The sequence below is a fragment of the Lepidochelys olivacea genome, assembly GCF_965140295.1.
Source record: "Lepidochelys olivacea isolate rLepOli2 genome assembly, chromosome: 2".
NCBI lineage: Eukaryota > Metazoa > Chordata > Testudines > Cheloniidae > Lepidochelys > Lepidochelys olivacea.
This window is the reverse complement of record NC_140412.1, coordinates 88,068,959-88,093,777: the sequence shown is the minus strand read 5'-3', so window position 1 is coordinate 88,093,777 and position 24,819 is coordinate 88,068,959. Positions and strand designations below refer to the sequence as shown.

At 42.1% G+C, this 24,819-nt stretch overlaps 1 protein-coding gene across 1 annotated transcript in view; it reads left to right on the top strand.

Annotated features, from left to right (window-relative positions):
• The window catches only part of LAMA1 (laminin subunit alpha 1), a 154,604-nt gene that overhangs the window by 91,921 nt on the left and 37,864 nt on the right, over positions 1-24,819 (top strand). Inside the window, exons 26-41 of the mRNA XM_084622037.1 lie at positions 294-479; positions 1,160-1,287; positions 3,102-3,222; positions 3,345-3,482; positions 5,574-5,695; positions 6,980-7,066; positions 7,350-7,543; positions 8,101-8,243; positions 14,583-14,681; positions 15,790-15,901; positions 16,073-16,235; positions 20,931-21,141; positions 21,385-21,501; positions 21,587-21,750; positions 22,913-23,051; positions 24,549-24,642. Of these exons, the coding sequence (XP_084478163.1) occupies positions 294-479; positions 1,160-1,287; positions 3,102-3,222; positions 3,345-3,482; positions 5,574-5,695; positions 6,980-7,066; positions 7,350-7,543; positions 8,101-8,243; positions 14,583-14,681; positions 15,790-15,901; positions 16,073-16,235; positions 20,931-21,141; positions 21,385-21,501; positions 21,587-21,750; positions 22,913-23,051; positions 24,549-24,642 (2,218 nt within the window). The remainder of the gene's footprint in view (positions 1-293; positions 480-1,159; positions 1,288-3,101; positions 3,223-3,344; positions 3,483-5,573; positions 5,696-6,979; positions 7,067-7,349; positions 7,544-8,100; positions 8,244-14,582; positions 14,682-15,789; positions 15,902-16,072; positions 16,236-20,930; positions 21,142-21,384; positions 21,502-21,586; positions 21,751-22,912; positions 23,052-24,548; positions 24,643-24,819) is intronic.

Below are 24,819 nucleotides of genomic sequence, written 5' to 3'. Positions count from 1 at the left end.
AGACTTCAACCATGTCATTTTATAGAGAAAATAGATTCTATAAACTTTTAAAACTGAGGAATTAAATGAAATTTCATGGCACACCTTGAAACAGCGGAAGCCTAACAAAGACACATATGACTACTTTTTAGAAATGCGTATTTAATTTTGTTGCAGGATTTTTGAGTTTAAGTTTATAGGTTTTATAGCAAATTCTTCAAAGAACTGACAGATTTAAGTCTTCTGATGGCAGTGATCTATTTTCAACCGGTATCCTTAGAGAGAATAAATTCAGTAATGTATCATCCAAACAGCTCATGGCCTATGGAGGAAAACTGAAGTATATTGTTGCCTTTTATGCTTTGGATGGCTTTGGCACGTCAAACTTTGAACCACAGATTCTGATAAAGGGGGGTCGCACCAGTAAATTGGTCATCTATGTGGATATCTCTGCCCCACAAAATGGAGTAAGAAGTGAGGAGGAAGTAGAAATGAAGGAGGTGAGCTAAAACAATTTGAACAAAGATGGCGTGATATAGGGGTGATTATATAGGTGAATAAAGATGGCCTTTTCCAGAAAAAAATATTTATGTTGGTGTTTTGATAAATGAATATCTGACTTAAAATGAAACAGTGAATAAAGCCCTTGAAGTAAAATGCACATTAAGAGAAAAATGGCTGACTAATGTCACTTCATGAAAATAAATGGGGAATTAAACTGAAAGTTAGTTTCTTCACTTGTTTATTTAATGCTTTGAAAATGCTGATTATGGGAAGCTTTTGAAAATTAGATTGAGATCTGCATTAGCAAATGAAATGCCCTTGAATGTTGTTTTCCTGGGCCAGTGTGGCAGTTTAGTGTTATTGTGTTGCTCTGTCAGAAAGGTTATCAACATTTGGGTTTGACTCATAGCCTGGCAGGGACTAGGAATGTGTTGGGACCAGTATGCCAAGTCCAAAGGGAGGAAAGGAACACCTCATATTGCTCTCTGGCAATCTCTTGCTGCATACGTGTTCTAGAATGAGATGCACTCAGCTTCCTTCGACCAGATCACCGCGATTAATGACTGTATTTCTCAAAGGGTGGAGGGATGAAGGGGAGAGATTGTTGCCTTTAAACAAGTATGTGGCCATGAATATTTCTGATTTAATTAATGTAAATTAATTCTCTTCCTCCTAGCATGTGTGGAAATACTTTAACTCTGTGTCTGAGCAATCTGTCACACGTTCTGACTTCATGTCAGTGCTTAGCAACGTTGAGTATATCCTTATCAAGGCATCATATGGCCAAGGATTACAGCAAAGCAGGTAAAGCATCCTCTGAACCGGCTGTATTAATTTTAGCTTACCCTAGGAATAGCCCTAACTAGGCTTGTCAGATTTCAATTTTTATTTTTCTATGGAGAACATCGATGTATAATTTTACACTTTTTATCAAATTAAAATTTTCACAGTTGTGTAAACTGATGGGTTTAAAACACTTCTTTAAAATGTCATTGATTACAATTTTACTAGTTTGTGGGAAATTATGGTGGGGTCAGACTGTGAGTGGTCGTGGTCAGACATTAATTATTCAATAACAGTAGACAATGAGATTCAAAAAGTTAAAGCTTTAACATAAAGCATAAGCACCTATTGCCTTGAATAGAAGCAGGATCTCTTCTAAATTCCTTCATTTTCTGTGAAGTGCTAAGTGTCACTGTTGCTTGTATTAGTACGAAAGCTCATAAAGAAGCACAATGACTTGTCTACTTGGACAGCAGAGGCACTTATATATCCCCTAAATCAGGGGTGGGCAAACTACAGCCCGTGGGCCGGATCCGGCCCATCAGGGCTTTGGATCTGGCCCGCGGGATTGCCCCTCTGTGGTGCCGCAGGCCCCGTGCTGTGCTCAGAAGCGGCCGGCAGCACATCCCTGGGGTCCCGGGTTTGTGTGAGAGGAGAGGCCAGAGGGCTCCGTGCGTTGCCCTTGCCTCCAGGCACTGCCCCCCGCAGCTTCCATTGGCTGGAAACGGGGAACTGTGGCCAATTGGAGCTTCGGGGGAGGTACCTGGAGGTGTGGCAAGGACAGTTCATGTAGCCCTGTGCCCCCCCTCTCCCAGGAGTTGCGCAGGGACGTGGTTCCGGCCACTTCCCGGAGCGGCGCAGTGTGGGACCAGGGCAGGCATGCAGGGAGCCTGCCCTGGCCCCGGTGCACGCCACTGCCATCCTGGAGCTGCTTTAGGTAAGTGGCGCCGGGCTGAAGCCCGAACCCCTCCTGCACCCTGTCCCCCAACTCCCTGCCCTGAGCCCTCTGCTGCACCTTGCACCCCCAAGTACCCCAATTCTCTGCACTGAGCCCCCTGTCGCACCCCACACCCTTCCTGCACCCCGACCCCCTGCCCTGAGCCTCCTCCTGCACCCCAACGCTCTGCCCTGAGCCCCCTCATACACCCTGCACCCCTCCTCTGCCCCAGTCCCTTGCCCCGAACCCGTTCCTGCACACCACACCCCCTCCCACCTCCCGCACCCCAACCCCCTGTCCTGGCCCTGCATACAATTTCCCCACCCAGAGGTGGTCCTTGGCCCAAAAAGTTTGCCCATCCCTATCCTAAATGAACTGTCTCCCATCTTACTCTTATGGTTATTGACTGACTCACTGCAGTACTGATGCATTTCTATACTTTTAATTTTCAAATGAAAAACAAGCCCTTCCACGAGAAAATAAAACATGAGTTTTATTGAATGTGAAAACGCTGGGCCTGATTGTACGCTGCCCCACTACCAGTGTAAAACACGTCCAAATCAGAATGATAGCATTTTACCCCCTAGGCTTTGCATTCACTTTGAACTAAAAATGGTAGAGAGATGATATTTTACCACATGCATTTGTCTGCTAGGAAATAAGAGCATACTTAACAGAGTTGGGCCTTAACCAAACCCCCACATCAGTACATTCCTGAATTTTGAAAAAAATTATCTCTGCATCAAAACTCTGTGGCTTTGACGTGCCGAACCAAAATATCTGATCCAAACACCCTTGAACTTTACAAAAGTTTGGATCTGAACTTTATAGCTAGGGTTCAGCTTTATTCACTAATATATTCATGTTCTCTTACTCTTCATCTAAACATTTCCTGTAGAATTGCAAATATCTCAATGGAAATTGCAGTGAAGGCTGAGGAGATGCATTTGGGCAGAGAAACAGCACATCTCATAGAGCAATGTGAGTGTCCTACTGGCTATGCTGGACTCTCATGTCAGGTACGCAGCTGCTTATCAAACAAAGTACCTTTCGGTGTGTCTGTATTTCTGATAAAACATCTTAAAAGATATCCCCATATTTTTTTCTTATTCACTGCTCCACCCCACATCTGCCCATGCAGAGCTGTGCGTCGGGGTACTACAGGGCGAAACATGTAGATCTGAATGTAAAAGAGCCTCGCCAAATGATTGCACCTTGTGTGCCATGTCAGTGCAACAACCACAGTGAGACCTGTAATCTGGAAACAGGAAAGTGCCTGGTACGTACATTTCCATTGCTCTGTTGGTTTTGCCAGAACATCCAACGTCCATAGTCTATCCACTCAGGAAAGAATTTCTAAAGCATATGAGGCTGTGACACTCCAGTGGGATACATACATTTAAAGGTAATAATGGAAAATATCAGAGGACTTGTCTTCACTATGGGGCTAAGTCGACCTAAGTTACGCTACTCCAGCTACGTGGATAATATACCTGCAGTCGATGCAGCTTAGGCTGACTTACCCTGGAGTCTTCACTCTGCTGTGTCGACGCTCTCCGGTTGACTTCCCTTACTCTTCTCGGACTACTGGGGTCTACCGGAGAGTGCTCTGCTGTCGAATTAGTGGGTCTTCACTAGACCTGCTAAATCGATCCCTGCTGCATCGATTGCAGCAGTGCGATCTACCTGTAGTGAAGACCAGCCCTCAGTAATACTACTTGTTTCCTTCAGTGAAATCACTGAATGTCCTCAAAATTATGAAATTCCTATTATATGTTATTGTCTTGTTTTTTAGTATGTCCCAGACAGTTGTTTACCTATTTTCTCTTTTGCTGCTGAGATTTAAAGGTCCAGTCCTTGGGTCTTGCTGAGCTGAGCATAGGCACCTAACGGTGGAAGATGAAAAGTAGCAATATACTGGCCCTCACCCCCAAAACTGTACAAGGGGCAGACGGTCTTTTGTAAGAATTATAATTTTCTCTGTTATGTTTGGTTTTGAAGTAACTTGTGCTTTCTTTTCAAGGCTGGCTTACTTTCTTTGAATTGCATGTTAAATTCACATTTACAAAAAATATTTCCTACAGTCCCTCAGGCTTGTTAGCAGTTCTTCTTTGCCAGGCCTAACCCAACTCTAAAGCTTGAGTCAGAAAGCACCTTGGGGTTCACCGTCTTTTTAGTCTAAGACCACAAATTATAGGTCCAAAGTTTGTTACTCCAGTAAATGTCAGCCATTCCTACCCTCAACCTCCGGTTGTGTGTACAAGTAACCCTCTTGGAAGATTAATGTTAATTGAGTTTCAGTCAGAAGGAGAAATTAAAAAAAGGCACTCATTTTCTTTCTGAAGCCCAAGCAATTCACTTCTTTAAAACACCTGATCTCCACTGGCCCAAGCAGCAAGATCCCTAAGGCCATTTCTGACCTCTGCTGGTCTCAGACTGAGGGGTATCTTGAATTACTACTGTTCACTAGCCTCAACTAGTCTTCTAGCTAGTCTTTTACTAGACAATGCTAGTCCTCCAGCCTCAGAGGATTTTGAATTGTAAAAGTGGGATAGAATAAGTCAGTTAAGTTGGTTGCTAGATCCAGCTCTGTCAAACTCAAGTTGCAGTGGGGGAGGTTTAGGTTGGATATTAGGAAAAACTTTTTCACTAGGAGGGTGGTGAAACACTGGAATGCGTTACCTAAGGAGGTGGTAGAATCTCCTTCCTTACAAGTTTTTAAGGTCAGGCTTGACAAAGCCCTGGCTGGGATGATTTAATTGGGGATTGGTCCTGCTTTGAGCAGGGGGTTGGACTAGATGACCTCCTGAGGTCCCTTCCAACCCTGATATTCTATGATTCTATGAAATAGAAGGGTTTGTCTAGCATTGCCTAGTAGAAGAAGACACTATATAATTTATAATAATATATTTTCTTTGCTATCTAATTATGTATGGACTAATTAAACAGTGGGTGTGCAGGCTTCATTTATGAATATTTTGTCGTTCACAGTTATCATGATTATTGAAACTTTGTTTTAGTTCTAGGTAAGCCAGTTGAATTTTCCATCAGGTGCTCATTTATTTTAATAGCTTTTTCCCCTAGTACCGTCATTTCCTGGCCCTAATTGAATTAATAGTAGTTTATATCAAAAACGTCTGAGGATCAGGAAATAAATTAGGTCAGCATGGTTGGCAGGGCACTGAGGGGAAATAAAGCATGCTTGTGATCGACTCATTTGTGGAAATACAAAATGATCTTCAGCACAGAAAATGCTGGCTAACGGTGATATTAAAGATGATTAGTAAAGACTGCACCAATTTATTGATTGGAGAGATGATAAAATTCCTGTTGCTGTTTTAAACTGTGTGAATTTCTTGTTGTGTACCAGAACTGCAGAGATAACACAGCTGGTGAGCACTGTAGTGTTTGTGCCCCAGGCTACTATGGGAAAGTAATTGGATCTGTCAATGACTGCTCTCTTTGTGCCTGTCCCAGAACCAACCTGACGAGGTAACCAAACATTTTGAACTCTGATGTGCATTTGATCACTACACTGATGCTTGCTAGCACCCTGACAATAAAGGGACCTGTCTTTATTATATCTCCTTGCTTGCAGGGGTTTGTATGTCATCTATTTTTTTCCTTGTATAGGGCTGAACCTTGTACTTGGGGTTATCCAGCCTCAGAGGATTTTGAATTGTTAAAGTGGGATAGAATAAGTCAGTTAAGTTGCTTGCTAGATCCATGCTCTGTCAAATAGAAGGGTTTGTTGGAGAGGTCTTGTTTCTGACATGCACTAATTTAAGCCTAGTCCCACTTGGTACTTTAAGCTTCTAAATGTGAATGAATGCCTTTTGTGTGAGGTTTCCCCATTATCTGTTTTACAGAGGGACAATTCATCTTATTTTGAAAGAGAAATTACTGTGTATACACACAAGCTCTTTTTCCAGAAACCTCAAGCTTGAAAGGCAATATGTACGGATGACTGAGCTCAAGCCTGGGACCTAGGAACTACTGAAATCTAATCCTAGTCCGTGTGAGGCTTTGGCTATGACAATCAACCTCCTACCTCACTTTCCCCACCTGTAAAATGGGCAGGGATAATGGTCCAAAATGACTTAGGATCTGCACATCAATGTGTGCTGGCACAGATCCTGGCAGAAGGCCCACAGTGGCACAGAGTATCCCTTCTTGTTAGGGAGCCTGCAGCATATTATCTCTGCCTAAGAAGAGAGCAGCTAGTGTGGTCTGGCTCAAGAAGACAGGATAGGTACCGATTTAGAGCTTCCCTTTGGCGTCTGTCATCAGCATGGCTCCAATGAAGCCCTGATCACAACTTAAACATGTCTTTCCACAGCAGAACAACTGAGGGAGGATGACAGCAGAAACACTGTCCTCCCTCAAGCAGGGATGAAATTCCTCTGGGGGGACAAGAGGCAAGATTTAAGCAGCTCCATCACGGTGAACTGAGCTTAATATCGGGCTGTTTGAGTGAGCTTCTTTTATATTGAATACATAACACGGGCTTTAACCTTTTAGTGAAGTATATAGGTTGAGACTCTAACGTAGTACACAGTTACCAAAGAGCAATGAATTTATAAATATTTCCAAGATACACAAAGATTTCACAGCACAAACTCTATTACACTACATCACAGTGAATGAACGACACTGCAGCGTACAATATTTTGTGTTTTAAATGTCGTGTTCACCTGGTAAGACTGCAGATGTCTGAACTTGTATGGTCTTGCATTTGGGTTGTATCTGTTATTTAGCAACTCTTTCTTCCTCTAGCTTTAGTCCCACTTGTGTTCTGAAAGATGGTCATGATTTCCACTGCGATGCTTGTCTCACTGGATATGAAGGGCAATACTGTGAAAGGTGAGATACATTTATGCTCCAGGAGGTTTTTGACAAGCCCTACACGTGTCTGTACCTTTAATGGAGTACTCAATTTGCATGTGATGCTTTTTTATAAAAAATGGAATTGCTTAGAGTGATTTGTAGATTATTATACATAGACTGATAATTACAAATATATTATGTGCCTCAATCACCTATACATGATCTTAAATCAGCTAGTGTTAATGAAAAAGAGAGGGTTTTTTTGCTAATAGATTTTAAAATAATTTTCAGTATCCCTTGTCCCCCTTGTCCCTTGTAGGTGTTCTCTAGGTTATTATGGTAATCCTGAAATGCCTGGTGGCAGCTGTCAACAATGTCAATGCAATCCAAGTGGCTCGAGTCACAATAATTGTGATCACATATCTGGACAATGCCTTTGTAAGCAGGGTGTGACAGGACAACTGTGCGATGCATGTGAACCCAGACACATCCTTGTGGAAAACGAATGTGTTTGTAGGTGTTTTTTCTTGTCTCTCACTGGGTTTGTGGTGGTCAGGTGGCATTTGTGTGGGTGTGAAGTGCTTGGTAGTAAAAAAAAAAGAGAGATCAGGCTTGCACGTTAACCTACTTTTACGCTGAATTACTAATGTAAGGTCAGTTTCTGCCTGACTTTTACATGACTGGTCAGTGGAGCAGAGGGGTGCAAGGAGCCAATGAAATTACAGCAGCATAGAATATGTTTCGTTGGGCCAGATTCTCTCTCCAAAGCAGTATGAATGCATCAACTTCAATGGTATTAGTCTGGATTTACACCAATGTAAGTGAGGGGATCTGACCCCTCAGACTTACACTAGTGTTAAACTGGTGTGGTGGGGGTGGTGTGGTCAGAATCAGATGCTATGTTTTTAAAACATACTACAGAATGTACAATATTGCATACTATCAATATTATTTGTAGGCTTTCTTAACACACAAAGTAAATGTATGTTATATGTAAATTAATGTTTCCTTTTCAACGAATGCCTTTTTATCGTAACATTACTCCCTTTTTTTTAAAATGATTTCTTCAGCTTGCAATGATGACTGCACAGGTGTTTTATTAAATGACTTGGATCACCTTGACAAAGCCATATTTTCGGTAAACTTCACTGGTGTTACCTTTGCACCATATGGGATATTGGCAGATGTGGAGAATGTAACAAAATACCTGAAGGTAAACAATAAATAATGGAAATATTTACTGATACTTTGTAAGCAAAACTTAGGGCTGGTTCTGATCTCACTTACTTTGGGGTAAGTCAGGAGTAACATTCTTAAAGTTAATGGCTTTAGAATGGTGTCTGGTATAAAACTGGTGTACATCAGATCAGAATAGGACCATAAATTTGCCTTCAGAATGTCAAACTTTATTCCCTGAGCCTCCCCAGATGTCTATATAACATTGTACCAGTTTTCTTGTGTCTAATATTTAATAAATTAGAGTATTTAATATATATTATTGTACCACATTACCATGCCCATGTTTCACCTTTATATTTTTAGCCAGATCCTCAGCTGAAGTCTATGGAGCTACATTGATTTACTCCAGCTGAAGACAGGCCATTTGTTTTCAGTAGAACAGGGATAACCTTGAGGGACCTGTACACTACAGGAAAGTAGAAAATCAAGTCATGAACTGGTTTCTCCGTTGGTCCCATTGCTGAAGGTAGTAAGGGATCTGGCAGTGAGTTGTTTCTTCCCTAATGAGCCCTGCTGCTGAAGAGGGTAATATGACCTGCCTGTCCATTACAGAGCTTGCATGGGACACGTTGGCTGCTTGCTTTGCTTATGCTTGCCTGACAGTAATAGGTGCTTTCCTCCGTGACCTATACCAGGAAACAAATACAAGATAGGATTTTTCAGAATGTCAAAAGATTTCAGTCCCAGAACTGCATGTTATTGGGCTTCCCTTAATCCTCCCCACCATTGAACTGAATATACCAGGGGCTGGCAAACTTTTTGGCCTGAGGGCCGCATCGGGTTTTGGAAATTGTATGGAGGGCCGGTTAGAGGAGGCTGTGCCTCCCCAAACTGCCAGGCTTGGCCCGGCCCGCCCCTCCCGCCCCCCCGAGACTCCTGCCCCATCCATCCCCCTCCCGCTCCCTGTCCCCTGATCTCCCCCGGAACCTCCGCCCCTGACTGCCCACCACCACCCCATCCAACTCCTCCTCTCCTTCCTGACTGCCCCCCCCGGAACCCCTGCCCCATCCAACCACCCCTTCTCCCTATCCCCTGACTGCCCCCTGCTGCCCCATCCAATCTCCCTCTACTTCCTGATTGCCCCCACCGGGACCCCTGCCTTCATTCAAGCCCCCTGTTCCTCGCCCTCTGACTGCCCTGACCCCTATCCACACCCCCTCCCCCTGATAACCCGCCCCCTCGAACTCACCCGCCCTCTATCCAACCTCACCACCAGCCAGACTTTGGGAACTACAGACCTTCACCACAAACAGGGCGATTGTTTTAAAGGAAGAATTTGATTGTAAGTAATAGTAATGACGCAGAAAAGAAAACAAGAAGGTTGCTGAGTCAGAAGAATGTAATAGAGATGGGACACCAAAGCCCATGTTTATGGAGTGCACTCATGAAACAACCTGTCTTAAACTTACCTACATATCTAGTCATCTGCTTCCAATCCAATCTCCTACCAGCTTAATAAAGCAATTGTTCTTACTGCGCTGCCTGGAGCACTGGTAGCTGGTGGTGCTTCAGCCGCACCGCCTGGCTGGAGCCAGCCATGCACTGCGCAGCACAGAGCACCGGGTCAGGCCAGGCTCTGCAGCTGTGCTGCCCCAGGAGCTCGCAGCCCCGCTGCCCAGAGCATTGTGCCGGCGGTGCAGTGAGCTGAGGCTGCGGGGGAGGGGGAACAGTAAGGGAGGGGCCGGGGGCTAGCCTCCTGGGCCAGGAGCTCAGGGGCTAGGCAGGAGGGTCCTGGTGGCTGGATCTGGCCTGTCGGCCGTAGTTGCCCACCTCTGGAATATACTATCGAACAATTGCTTTATTACATTCTTCTGACTCAGCAACCTTCTTGTTTTCTTTTCTGCGTCATTACTATTACTAGAAATAATATTACCATAATGCCTCGGAGCTCTAGTTGTTGGCCAGTAATCCATTGTGCTAAGCGCTGTGCAAACACAGAACAAAAGACAATCTCTGCCCCACAGAACTTACAATCAAATTCTTCCTTTAAAACAATCGCCCTGTTTGTGGTGGAGGTCTGTAGTACCCAAAGTCTGGCTGCAGAGATGCTGCCAACAAGCTGTCATGGTAGCCTAAGTTCCTTCTAAGCTGTGTGGCCGTGCAGCAGGCTATCAAGGGCTGCCCAGGCAGGGAGAGGTGCCACTCCCCCGGCCTGGCCCAGCCCAGTCCAGACTTGCCAGAGCTGCCACAGCCAGGGAGAGGCGCCCCTCCTCTGGCCCGGTCCAGCCCAGCCCCACTGGAGCTGCCGTGGCCAGGGAGAGGCGCTTCTTATCCAGCCCCGAGTTGCTGGGGTGAGAGAAGGCTAGGGGGAGTCCTCTCTCCCTGCCGCAGCCCCGGGGCAGCCTGCCCCTCAAACCCCTCATCCCCGACCACACCCCAGAGCCTTCCCCTGCAGCTGGAGCCCCTCACCCCCTGCACCCCAATCCTCTACCCCAGCCCTGAGCCCTCTCCTGCACCCTGATCCCCTCATCCCTGGCCCCACCCTAGAGCCCGCACCCCCAGTCAAAGCCCTCACCACCCCACACCCCAACCCTCTGCCCTAGCCCTGAGCCCCTTCCTACGCTCCAATCCCCTCATCCCTGGCCCCATCCCAGAGCCCGTACCCCCCAGCCAGAGCCCACACCTCCCCACACCCCAACCCTTTGCCCCAGCCTTGAGCCCCCTCCCACACTCTGAACCTCTTGGCCCCACCCCCGCCACACATCACCTCCATATTGGTGCACATAACAAAATTCATTCTGCACGTGGACGTAAAAAATTAGAGGGAACACTGATGGTAGCTGGTGCAAAGCATTTTGGGGAACATTTAGGAACAACAATTCTTGCTACACATGACTGAACAGGAACAGATACGCTCTTCTAGAATGGAGGGGTTGGGCTGGGTGGGAAGAAACTTAGCAGCTGAAAAAAAGCACTACAGGACTGACTCTTTGGTGAATTTCTACCATTGCCCTGTCACAGTTCTGGTGTCCCTTGCCTTTGGTGTGGCACTTTTTTTGTGTGTGCAAACTTAACCTGTGCCTAAATGTTTGAGGCTAAATTTTCTCCATGGATCCCTGAAATGTGTGTTAACAGTAAAGAGTTTGAGGCACGAACAGCCTAATCCTCATTAAGGAGAAGCTCAACTGCTCCATCTTAACTCACTTATATTGTATTTCCATCTGTGATACTCCATGTATTCACGTGCTTGGTGCATTACAACTTCGTGAATTCAGTTAAAATATTGTAGGGGCACATTAAAAACTAGGTTCATGTAGCCCGGTCTTTGTCCCTGCACAAAGCCAGTGTAAAAGGCATGCAGATTGCTGGAACAGAATCTTCCGTGCTTCACGGCTGCTAAAATAAGAGTGTGTAGTGAAAAGTACCTACTCAGCAATAACTGTAGTGAGACAAAAAGAAAAGGAGTACTTGTGGCACCTTAGAGACTAACCCATTTATTTGAGCATAAGCTTTCGTGAGCTACAGCTCACTTCATCGGATGCATACTGTGGAAACTGCAGAAGACATTATCTACACAGAGACCATGAAACAATACCTCCTCCCACCCCACTCTCCTGCTATGAGTGGGGTGGGAGGGGGTATTGTTTCATGGTCTCTGTGTATATATAATGTCTTCTGCAGTTTCCACAGGATGCATCCGATGAAGTGAGCTGTAGCTCACGAAAGCTTATGCTCAAATAAATTGGTTAGTCTCTAAGGTGCCACAAGTACTCCTTTTCTTTTTGCGAATACAGACTAACACGGCTGTTATTCTGAAACCTGTAGTGAGACAAACTCTAAAGTATAAGTAAAACCACATTTTTCTTTGTATTCTGTCATATCTTGACAAATCCATGATAAAGTGAGACTTCTAGTGCTGATGGATGCTGCAAATTAAAATGAAATTGAGTTAGAAGAATAATATTTTCTTTTATAAATGATATCCAGATTGAACACTTAAGGATGTAATTTAATATTTTTATGTGTATGATATTAGAGGATCACTTTGATTCAATTACAGCTTTATGCTTGGTCAGAGATCATCTTACCCTTTCGTTTTAATCATGTTGCCATTGTTTTATGTACCAACTCTATAGAAATATTGTACTATTTGAATACTTGTGTAATAATAGAATTAGCTTTTACTTTGTAATTGTTTCTGTATTCTTGTAGGAAAATAATCTCTTTTGGCATATACTTTTAAAACCATATAATATGTTTAGCACTTTACTGCTAAAATGAAAACAGAGTTTTTGTGAAAATAACATCAGCTTCAATTTCGCCTTCAGTGCACATATTTGGCATTTAAGTCAAATGATCTAAACCAGCTGTCACTGCACTGATAACTGAGATGCTCAAGGAATTTCAAAAAAATTGTAAGAAACCTCTATGGAATTTTGGACTCTGGGATAGTTGCCAGGGTTATGGCTATAGTACAGATTGTCATGTTCATGTTGTGCCATAATAATTCCGAACCATTGCTTCTAAAGAAATTATTTGGTAACTTTAGAGAATAAAATGGTAACAACTGCTTACCTTCCCTTTGAGTGATGTCAGACATACCTGTTTCTTTCTCTTTCTGGCTAACCTAAAAATTGCACCCCTTCTGAGATAAACAAAAGTAAATCCAACTGAAAACAAAATTTTAAAAATATCCAGTCTTTTTCAGGTTTCAGAGTAACAGCCGTGTTAGTCACAAGGTCTGTCAATCTTGTCTCCTCTCCATTGTATTGCATCAAAGCCCCTTGTTAGTCCCTTAGAGTCAAAGAGAGGGACCTCTTCCATCCTCCTTCTTCCATATGTGTCAGTTTTGGGACTCTCAACAATGAAGTAGAGACCACCAGCTCTGCTGCTTCTCTTCTTCCAATGCTAAACTTACTCTGCTCTGCCATAGTCCTTAGTTTCTCCTCTCAGGATGTGGATATCTCTGTCTCTCTAGCTAAAATATCACTCCTGTCCCAGTCAGGGGTGAAAGTAACTTAAAGGACTTACCGTTACGCCGGAGTCCTGAGCAGGGGGCATGGCCTCAACTGGAAAGGGGGGGCCTTTAAATACCCGGGCCCTTTAAATCAATTTTAAAGGCCCCAGGGCTCTGGCTGTGCTAGCAGTGGCTAGGAGCCCCGGGCCCTTTAAATAACCCCTGAGCTACCAGCTGCAGAGGCGGCTGGGAGCCGCGGGGCTTAGGGTTGATTTAAATCACTGCCGGAGCTCTGCCGCCGCTACCCCAGGGCTCCAGCAGCAGGGCTCGGGAGGTGATTTAAAGGGCCCGGGTCTCCAGCCGCTGCAGGGAGCCCCAGGCCCTTTAAATCTCCAGCCTGGGGAAGCCAGTCTGATCCGGCACAGTGTACCAGCTCTTGCCGGTACGCCATACCGTACCGTACCAGCTTACTTTCACCTCTGGTCCCAGTTGACTTACCTCACCACCAAGCTGGCTGTTTTTAGGCTTCTTCTTGAGCTGTTTCACTAGCTTCTTCAAAAGCTACCGCCAGGATTTCCAAGGGCCTTGCCCTGGAGAAACCCAGAGGTACTGCTTCCGGCCCATTCCCAGTGAGTAAGTGTCTGTCTGTCTGCTTAGCAAGAATCATAGCAGGTCTTGGTCTTTCCCTAGCCTTTCCCTGTTCTGAGGGAAGGGACACTTATGTCCCCTGATATGTCTTCCCAGCGTTCCTTGCTATAAGGCTTACTGCTTTCATCAGTTTTGGGAACTATATATTTGAAACCGGAACTGGACCATACTGGCCATACGCTAACTTAAAGAGACATTGAGGTGTTGACTCTCACACCTGTCTAGAAATCCACACTTTGCTCAAGTGTGTATACCTTTTATATCTTACATCTCTTAATACCTTTTGAGAAGCAATATTTTGTGACACCCATGTTTGTACTAAATATGAAGGGACAAGGTGGATGTGAGGTAACATCTTTTATTGGATCAACTTCTGTTGGTGAAAGAGACAAGCTTTTGAGCTACAAAGACCTCTTCTTCAGGTCATTTTGTATACATTTACAGTAATTCTAGATATGCAGAGTAAGTTAGCAAACTATACATAGAGAAGTGCCTGTCCTGGAATTCCAGGACTAGTGAACATCCTCAGACTTGGATGGATCCAGAGAACTGGCCCTTAATTTTAAAAATGGCCTACCTTTGTGCACCAGCAATACTTCTGAGCTTAGTTTATGTCGCAGCAGATTCAGGTGTTTAAACGTAAACACCTAAATTGTGCACATAGTTATTTGCATCCACAATTTTCTGCACACAAAAATGGTGGTGACCTCATGAAGGCTGGACTAAAAAGCCCCCAGACCTTAAATGTCAATCTGTTACTCTTTTTAGGAGTCTTTATTGTCTAGAGAGGATCCAATCTATTCACTGGAGATGGCAAAAGAAGGTCTTGTGAATATATCAGGAGGCACAGATCGACTGCACAAAGAGGCAAGTACCCTGCACTTTCATTCCTAGCCAAACAGAGTGATCTTTCGGAACCCCTTATGGAAAAGTTTTATAGAATGTAACAGAGCTGAAGCAACAGGATTCTATAGAAAGGTAATAGGGTTGTATAGAAGTTACTCTAAAAACTATTAAAAATTAATAAAGGATACAATAGGTTTTTGTGCTATTCTGTATAAATCTGTAGCAGAGATATAATGTTCTCTTAAATTCTACAGAATAATTAAAAATCCTATAGAAGGGTTATAGTTTTTCTGTTAGAAGACTTTTCAGTAAGGTGCTCTTTTTGTATCATAATCCTTCAGTGGTTCATGTTGTAAGAAATGGAAATATTTTCTTTTCATTGGTTTTGACCCAGAAGGCTTATTTAACCTTTTGTCATTGTTGGACACTTTCCAAGAAGTCTTACACTTCAATTTCGCTGTAGTATTTTGTTACAAAATGATTTCAGTGTAAATTGAACAAATTTTAAATAAATGGGCAAATCCTAAAGTCTGTATTAAGTCTTTACACAGGCAAAATTCCCAGTGAAGTAAGACGATTTACTTGAGTAAGATTTTGTCTCCTAAAGAATAAAAATATAGAATAAAAAAGAATAGAAATATCCTTCAGTGGACATATCTGATGTCATTTGTTGACCACATATACCCTCCTAAATCTCTAATTTCATTCAACAGCTGCAGTGGTGACCATATTGCTATAATTACCAGAGATGCCATGTCTTGAAAGTAGTTTTCTTAAGATAGCATTGATGTCAAAGGGAAAAAACATCAAAGTATTCCTTTTGGGGGTAATAATATTCATTGTGACAACAACTTTGATAACAGTTTTTCACTGATATTTGAGTTTGGGACTGGCAGAATACTTAATGAAGGTGTCTCATCACATCTGCTTGGCAGATACTAGAAATCCACCAAACCAATTTGTTCTGTCTCCTCAAGAACTTCTAATCATTTTCTCATGCAATTCAATGATAACCTTAGAAATGTTTTTCCTTCAGTGGAAAAGCTATCAGAGGGCAATAATCAGTCTTAAAATTGCTTTTTTTTTAAAATGTTTATCATAAACGTTCATTTATTTATTTTTATGCTAGTTAACTAGAATATTGGAGAGAGGATGGCAGCTCAACAATGCAACTCAAAGAACCATGAATGAGAGTCAACATTTGACTGTATTTATTGACACCATGTATACAACCATCAAAGGTAATGTGTCTGATTGTAAGCTATGGCCACTTACATTATTGAATTAAAAATGTATTCACTTTGTAAATCTGTGAGAACTGTTTGCAAAGAGAGGGTGTTTATGCTGTTTGGGTAAGGGATTCATCTTATTTTGTCTCATGGAGTTGACTGAATTGTTTCCTTCCCACTTAGTACTTGCTGAAGTGGCCACATCTTTAAATGAGACTCTGGCTCTGAATTTCCAGTTGTCAAACAGTACATCTCAGAGTCTGCAGGAAGATATCTCCACCATGCTGGAAGCAATGCGCAGAAGACATTTCATGCAGCAGGATCAAAATGTCACCACTGTACTAAAGTAAACCTACTGTCTTATTGATATTTCTCTATTCGTGGACAATCTATCGTTCATGTAGGGATCTATGAGAGGAAAAAATGGTCCAGTGTCTCCTTAGTATTGGCAAAATTTTATGAAGCTCTGTCATGAGGGGAAGTGGAAACTGAAATGCCTGGAGTTGGCCATAGTTTAAATAGAGTCTCAATGCACAGTTGGGACCTGATCCAAAGACTCCCATTGATTTCAATGGGCTCCAGACTAGGGTCTTGATGCACATACTATGGAATTGTGTTACAGGGGAAAGTGTCTATTTGCTTTTGAGATAGATTTACTATCTCTGACCAAAGTTCTGCTCCCTCTTCCATAGCTCTGTAGGGCCCCAAATGCAGCATGACTGGGGTGTTCTGCTGCACTGGAGGGTGCGTGATCAAATCTCTGAAACACATGTAAGAATTCCATAATCTCTAAGCACCACCATTCCCAGTTCCACAGGGGTTCTTCCCACATTCAAGCACAGCAGGATTCTGAGCACAGCCCTGGACAGGGACAGGTTTATATGCCATCGTGCAGCTCCACAGCTCACTGTCCCCTAGTGGGATTACAGCAGAAACAGGGGTTACGGTAGCCTGAGGGCTGTAGTAATTTGTGTGTGTGTGTATGTATGTAGGGACATTTCTTCCCCCAGGCCTCCAGTCAACCTCCTGTTGCAAGCCCAGCTGGGGAAGGAATTAGTCTTTTGCTGGTATGGATGCACATGTGGCATATGTTTTGTAGGTGAAACCTCAGCATTTATTTTGAGCATTCAGCTTTTATTCTAAGTCATAACTTTGATTTCACATTGCTTTCTCCTTATTTGTTTCTTCTTGAAGACAGCTTTAGATTCTTTATTGCCAGAGTTGGGAAATCTAACCACCAAATTTTTCAGAATTTGAGTGTGGTTTTCAAAAATGCCCTTTATTGCTTTAACTCTGTTCCCACTGATGTCAATAAGAATTGACCCTGGACTTTAATGGGTACAGAAGTAGACCAGTTTGAAATGCTTTTGAATATCCCACCCTTTGTTTTAAAATATTTTGGATTGGGAAGAATGTTTGTCTATACTTGTCAGGGCTTGTCTAAATGGAGAGTTAGTGCCCGGCAAGCTAGGGTGTAAATATACAGTGCACTAGCGTGTTGTGCATGAACTGTCTGTGTGGACCCTGCTACTGCCCATTAGAAGTTCCCTCGTGGACTTGGACCTACTTCTGTGTCATATTCCCATTGAATAGTTATATTTTCATATGTTAATGTGAATATAAGAACAAAAGAATGGCCATACTGGGTCAGACCAAAGGTCCATCTAGCCCAGTATCCTGTCTTCCGACAGTGGCCAATGCCAGGTGCCCCAAAGGGAATGAACAGAACAGGTAATCATCAAGTGATCCATCCCCTGTTGCCCATTCCCAGCTTCTGACAAACGGAGGCTAGGAAATCCATCTCTATACATCCTAACCAATAACAATTGATGGGCCTATCTTCCATGAAATTATCTAGTTCTTTTTTGAATCCTGTTATAGTCTTGGCCTTCACAACATCCTCTGGCAAAAATTTCCACAGACTGACTGTGCATTGTATGAAAAAATACTTCCTTTTGCTTGTTTTAAACCTGCTGCCTATTAATTTCATGTGGTGACTTCTTGTTCTTGTGTTTTTATAGACCTCAGTCATATCCCTCCTTCGTTGTCTCTTTTCCAAGCTGAAAAGTCCCAGTCTTATTAATCTCTCCTCATACGGAATCCATTCTATACCCCTAATCATTTTTTGTTGCCATTTTCTAAACCTTTTCCAATTCCAATTGTGACAAAGCTCTGTCCTTGCCTCCGTGGGTCTCGCGTTTCCTGGCAGATTTCGCTAACCTCAGAGGCTCACTGTGACCCTGCACATAACCCTTCTCTCTCTAGAGACAAGGGTCACAGTCTACTGAGCCATTTTCATCATAAGCCAGCGAGGGAGGTGAGGAGAAGTTATTGTTCCTTGCATAGTCTCTGTTGTCTCCCAGTCTCAGGATTAATTAAGGATTAATTAATTAAGGATTAATCAGGGGGCAAAGGTGGGGGGGGGGAGCCCAGGCCCACCCTCTACTCTGGGCTCCAGCCCAGGGACCCTAATAGTATCAGCTATGGTAGCTGACCTTATAGACACCTTACATGTACAATTCCCTGGGCTACTTCCCCCACAGCAGCTCTCACTTCTTCAAGCTCCACTTCACCCTCCTCCTTCCTTGTCCCTGATATGGTGTGTACTACTCAGCCTCTCCAACAGCGCAACTTCCTCCCACAGCTCCTGACATGCACACCCACCTGACTGGCTGGGAGACTTTTAACTAGTTTCAGCCAGCCCCTGATTGGCTTCAGGTGTCCCAATCAACCTAGTCTTATCCCTGTCTTCTGGAAAGTTCTTAATTGGCCCCAGGTGTCTTAATTGACCTGGAGCAGCTGCCATTTCACTTATCCTGGTACCAGGGATTTGTTTAGCCTGGAGCTAATACATCGATCTCCCACTACTTTTCTATAGCCATCTGGCCTTGCACTGTCACACAATATATATATATATATTTTGAGATGGGGCAACCACATCTGTACGCAGTATTCAAGATGTGGGCATACCATGGATTTATATATGTGATCCCCAAATATAGTGTTGCTCACCTGTCTCTCATGCTTGGTCCTGTCTATTAATTTCTGTAAGAGCCAGATGGCCATGAAAATGGACTACAAATAAAACCTGGTTATAGTTATAATGAATTAGGACTTGGAATAGCTTCCTGGCCTTATGAAAGTGTTTGAGAACACACCATTAAATAACAAAATATTTCTGACTTTTACAGCAGTTTGGGCTGTTAAACAAAGGCATTTGTAAGTTAACTTTTTCAATTGTAGGCTTTCAGCAGAAATTTCTGAAAGTTCTCTGATAAGTGTCCTTTCACACACTAAGAAGAGAATTAATAAGATTTATGCTAGCAGCATGAGAGTTTGCTTTACAGAATTTATAATGCTCTAGAGCTACAAATTCAAAGCTAATTTAAATAAGCAGTTGGACAATGCATTTGTCAGGCAGCAGATAGTTATCCCATGGCACTTGGTAAATTTTGTTTATGATGATATATCATTAAACAATATCTAACTTAAGCGTCTCTAAGGGCTTGTCTACAGTACCTGCTGGATCAATAGGCAGAGATCGATCCAGCGGGGGTAGTCTAGACACGATAAATCAACTGCCAAGCGCTTTCCCGTCGACTCTGGTACTCCACCAGGGCAAGAGGCGCAGGCGGAGTCGACAAAAGAGCGTCAGCTGTCGACTTACTGCAGTGAAGACACCACGTTAAGTAGATCTAACTACTTTGACAACTACGTTATTCAGATAGCTGAAGTTGCGTAACTTAGATCGATTTCCCCTCCTGCCCCCCTCCAGTGTAGACCAGGCCTGAATTTACTACATAAGACAAAATTCCTGAACTACAGTATAACCTTTTTACGGTACACTCAAGTGTTGGGGGAATACTGCCTTGTAAAATACTGCATTGTAGCTTCATTCTACCAGTTCCTGTATTTTGTTATAATTTGAAACAACGATTTTTGAGGGTATGGACCGTGGATCAGTAGTATGAAAATATAAATGCATATCCATATCTAGTATTAGTAGGAAAGAGTCAGTGTATTTCTTCTTTTGTTTGTGATAACACTGTAAACCAGGCTTGGTTTGCTATAATTGGAAATGTACAAACAGTTGAAAGCAGATTAAAGGATAAAACTGTGAATCAGAATTATTTGTGTATGTGTCATAGCAGGGACTACACTGTGCATCTTACATAGGAATTGCCATTCAGGATCACACCAATTTAGGTTCAGTATCCTCCCTTTGATAGTGGGCAGTATCAAATGCTTCTGGGTAAAGTACAAAAATCCCAGTAATGGATTATCATGGAATAATTGCAAGCAGTTAGCTGTTGGCTAATTCCCTGGGTCTGGGCTGTAGTTCCAAAATCACACCTAGCACCATTTTTTGAAGATAGGCACAATACTTACTTCCCTCCAGTGGGATAGCTGATTTTCATAAGAGATTGCATTTTTTTTTATTATTATTATTTTTATTTTTTTAGCAGTTCAGCCACTTTATTTTTAAATTCCTTCAGAACCCTGGGATGTATCCATTCTGTCACGGTGATTTGTTGCTGCTCAGATTATCAATAAATTCCAGTGCTGCCTCCTATACCATGGCATGATGATCCTAGATTAAAAATGTTTAAACTGCAAATGTCTGAGGTAGGACATGGAACCTTTCCAGATGCATAAAATCCATGCAGGCTTTCAAATCAGAGGTATCCCAAATGGAGCTTTTGAACCAAATGCAGTCCAAAGGGTCCTCAGAAGTGGCTTACTGTACTCATTTCTCTGTAACTACAGGGCAAGGACGAAGCTGATAAGCCACAAGGTTGTATTGTTTGCAAACGCAAACCAGTAATTTCTCGTCTTCTATCAGTGGTGAGACAAGTATAATAAATATTATGGTTGTAAGTATTGTTGATGAAAAAAATTGGTATAAGGTTATGTGCAAGCTAGTTGCAATTGTTAGTGTTGCAAAGTTTGGGTAATCCTGTTTTCAGTTCTTCCTTCCTTAAGAAAATACACCTAAATTTCTCTTCCTACATTTATTTACTATTTGCTCTCTGTTTATCAGCACTGCAGAGAGGTTGCTGTTACGGGTTCAGAAAGAGTATCTCAAACCCCAGCAGGAACTTGCAGAACTAAAAAAAGCTGCAAGCCATCTCTTAACAAACCACATCATCAGACTACAAGAAGCCCAGGACCTGGTGAATGAGGCATGTACTAACACCAATGAAACCAACCGTCTGCTTTTTCTTATCTACAGCAACCTGGCAGAGTTAAATGTAAGACTGGAGATTCCGCATTGTTGTGTAATAAGTATCAGATACATAACATGTTTTAAATACCTCACTTTTCACACTGAAATGAATCCATAGACTTTTACAAATATTAATATTTGTAATATTCAAGTACATCAAATAGAAACAATGCATTGTGTTCAAAGCGGGAAGGGTTAAGTAGTAGATGAGTTCATCTGCACCAGCTGACATTACAAAGTACCATAAAACAATTGATTTATGCTACAGGATAAAAAGCTAAACATACAAGAAAACAAGGACCTTTCCATCATGCTAATTAAAGAAGGGAAAATGTTGATGGATGTTGCTGCTGCCCTTGCCACAGATGTAAACAACTCTACGTCAGTAAGTTACTAAATTGTCTAACGTTCATTTGATATAGTGAATTGCATTTTGATTAATTGATAAAGGAAATAATTTCAATGTTTAGAATCTAGAGATCCATCGAGATGGACTGGACCTCTGGAATGCCAAACTAAGGCATCATGTAGATGACCTGGTCATGCAGATGTCCACGAGGGGAGCACTTGATCTAGTCTACAGAGCAGAGGATCATGCAGCTGAATGTCAAAAACTTGCAGAAGCTCTAGACAGGTGAGCGCACCAAGATATATGAACTCAATAGATGCTTCATCTAATTTACTGCCAGATTTAATTTAAATAGATAATAGGTTAGTCCGCTAAGGGAGCAGGTCATTTTTTTAATTTAAAACTGCAATAAATTTAATTACTTTTACTTTTCATGAAGTGAATGGTATTTTTATTAATGATGCAGAATAGGTTGATTTAGTCTTACAATTCACATGAATGATCATTTGTGAAGTGATTAGTTTTTAAGTTAATAAATGTTCAGTGAATACCATGTGATCTAGCTTCTTTATATATCAGTCAGTGGTGAAAAATACTCAAATGTTTAAGAAAGAAAAATTACTTTTATCATGAAAAGGTTATGTCCATTATATAAATACTTCTTTGTCAACACATTCAAGAACTCCATCAAAACACTATGATGATTGTTAGGCTTCCCATCTCATAGCATCATAATCCTCAGAAATGGGCAGGTTACACTTTCAAGGTTACATATAGAAGCACTTTTAAAAACTTCCTTATATTCTCAGAGCTCATCCAATACCAACACCAAGAGTTATTAGCTGGAAAGACATTCTGATTGTTGATATGAAAATAAAGACACCAGACATCCCCATTTTCTTCTACGGTTCTCACAGCCCTACCTTTTAAAACTAGCACATAAGTTTTTAAAGTGAAGCCAGATCACAAAGCACAAGTGTATTGTAAGTCTGAAAGCAGAGAATTGTGCTTGTAGCTAAAACTTGTACAACTCTGTTGGCTTCAGTGTGTCTGCACAACTGTAAGCAGGGAGAATTTGACCTAGAATATCTTTCAGTTCTATCCTGAAATCTATGTTGCTGTACACTGAATCTGTAATCCCCTCTTTCTGTTTTGTTTTTGTTTAGTGTGTGTAATTTGCTTTTTTTTAACGGAAACTAGTACATTTGATCATAAGGTTTTAAAAATGCAAAACGCACTAAAGACAAAGAGTAAAAAACAAACAAACCCTGAAGTAGGCCAGAACTTCAGCCAGAAAAAATCAAGTGAAACACATTGTGTAATTTGCTCATCTCTCAAAATGCCTTATGTATTCTGAAAACATGTACACATGATAACTCAAAACCTGGAAACATGCTGCCTGGTTAAGACACTTGCGTAAAGGATGGATAATATTTTTCTACTGCAGTGGTCTCTCAAATGTAAGAAATGTATCTCTGAATGCAACAAATGCTGTCCATGCCCACTCCAGTATTACAAATCTGATTGAAAGAACAGAAAATCTGGCAGATGATGCTTCTAGAGTTATAACTAACCCCTTGGACTCAGTAAGTATCCATGTTGGGATTTTAAGTTACCTTCTGCTTCTGATTCTTTTTTGAATACCTGTTTATATGCTGCTACCTCCCTGCAACCATTGAAATCTGTTTCCTTGTTTGACACTTCTGAAGCAGCCAGTCTCACCAACTCTCACACACCCTACTCTGAGTCATCTCCATGGATGCCACCCTCAGTCTCTCCCTCTGTACTCTTCCCACTCCTCTTCCACTTTAGAACAGTGCTGTACTGGATATTCTTTCCCTCCATGTATCCATCATCAGTCATTACTCTAACTCATCTTCCTGCCTAACACCTGACTCTCTTCCTCTTATCACAGCTTCCTACTCTTATCTTTTGATTACTTCAGCTTCAGGGCTCTGATGTCTGAGTTGCCGATCTCCTCCCCTCTTCTCCTTGCATGACCTTCATTTCTGGACCAGCTCCCCATTCACTCCCACTAACTTCACTAAACTCTGCTCCCAGTCCAATCTCTCAATATCAGGATTCTCTCTCTCTCTCTTCTTTTCTCTCTTCAAACACCAGCTTATTTAATTCAGCATCACCCACTAGTCCCATACATCCTTGCCTTTCTCATATTTGCAGCCCTCAAATACCCATCACTTCTCTACTTCAGTCAGTCCTTCCCTCAGCCCTTTTTTTTTTCTTACCTCCACTGATGCATTTGTTGATTTCCCCTGGTTCAGCCTCTTGTCCAACCCTGACCCCTTTGCCCAGCTCTGCCATCTCAAAGTTTATTCCACATTTAGAAAAAGCATAGCACATTGTGAGCACTGCTGGAAACAAGTAAATAATGTTCATCATGCTGAGATTCATTATAATATCTGATTAATTCTTTTTGTATTATTATTATGACATAAGTTGTTGCCTTCTGTAGTCAGTTTGTGAAATTGGATTTTCTATTCACTCTTAGACAAATAATATATTTTAAAAAGCAATAGAACATAAAGTGAATGAGTCATTTTCTCCATTCTCTGAGAATAATTAGGATTTCTTCTAAGGGGGGACTGGAACACATGACTTATGAGGAGAGGCTGAGGGAACTGGGATTGTTTAGTCTACAGAAGAGAAGAATGAGGGAGGATTTGATAGCTGCTTTCAACTACCTGAAAGGTGGTTCCAAAGAGGATGGATCTAGACTATTCTCAGTGGTAGCGGATGACAGGACAAGGTGTAATGGTCTCAAGTTGCAGTGGGGGAGATTTAGGTTGGATATTAGGAAAAACTTTTTCACTAGGAGGGTGGTGAAACACTGGAATTTGTTACCTAGGGAGGTGGTGGAATCTCCTTCCTTACAAGTTTTTAAGGTCAGGCTTGACAAAGCCGTGGCTGGGATGATTTAATTGGGGATCGGTCCTGCTTTGCGCAGGGGGTTGGACTAGATGACCTCCTGAGGTCCCTTCCAACCCTGATATTCTATGATTCTATGATTCTTTCAGTTGAACCTATTCTCTTCACATATAGTAAATGTTGTTTGGTTTTTTCAGCCAGAGGAATCTCTTGATTCTCTTGGGAAAGAAGCTTTACAGCTTAGTTCTAAATTTCTAAATGAAACAAAAAATCTGAAGAGGAAAAATGAAGGTCAGTTTCATAAATGTACAATTTTAATGGTATTTGATAGAATTATTCCTGTACTGTTAACAAAGTTATAAATTTTTTTAAATGAACGTAAGTTAAAGTTAAACATTTTATATAGTCAGGTATATACAGTAAAAGACTAAAACAATGTATCACAGATACATTTAGTTATTGTTCTAT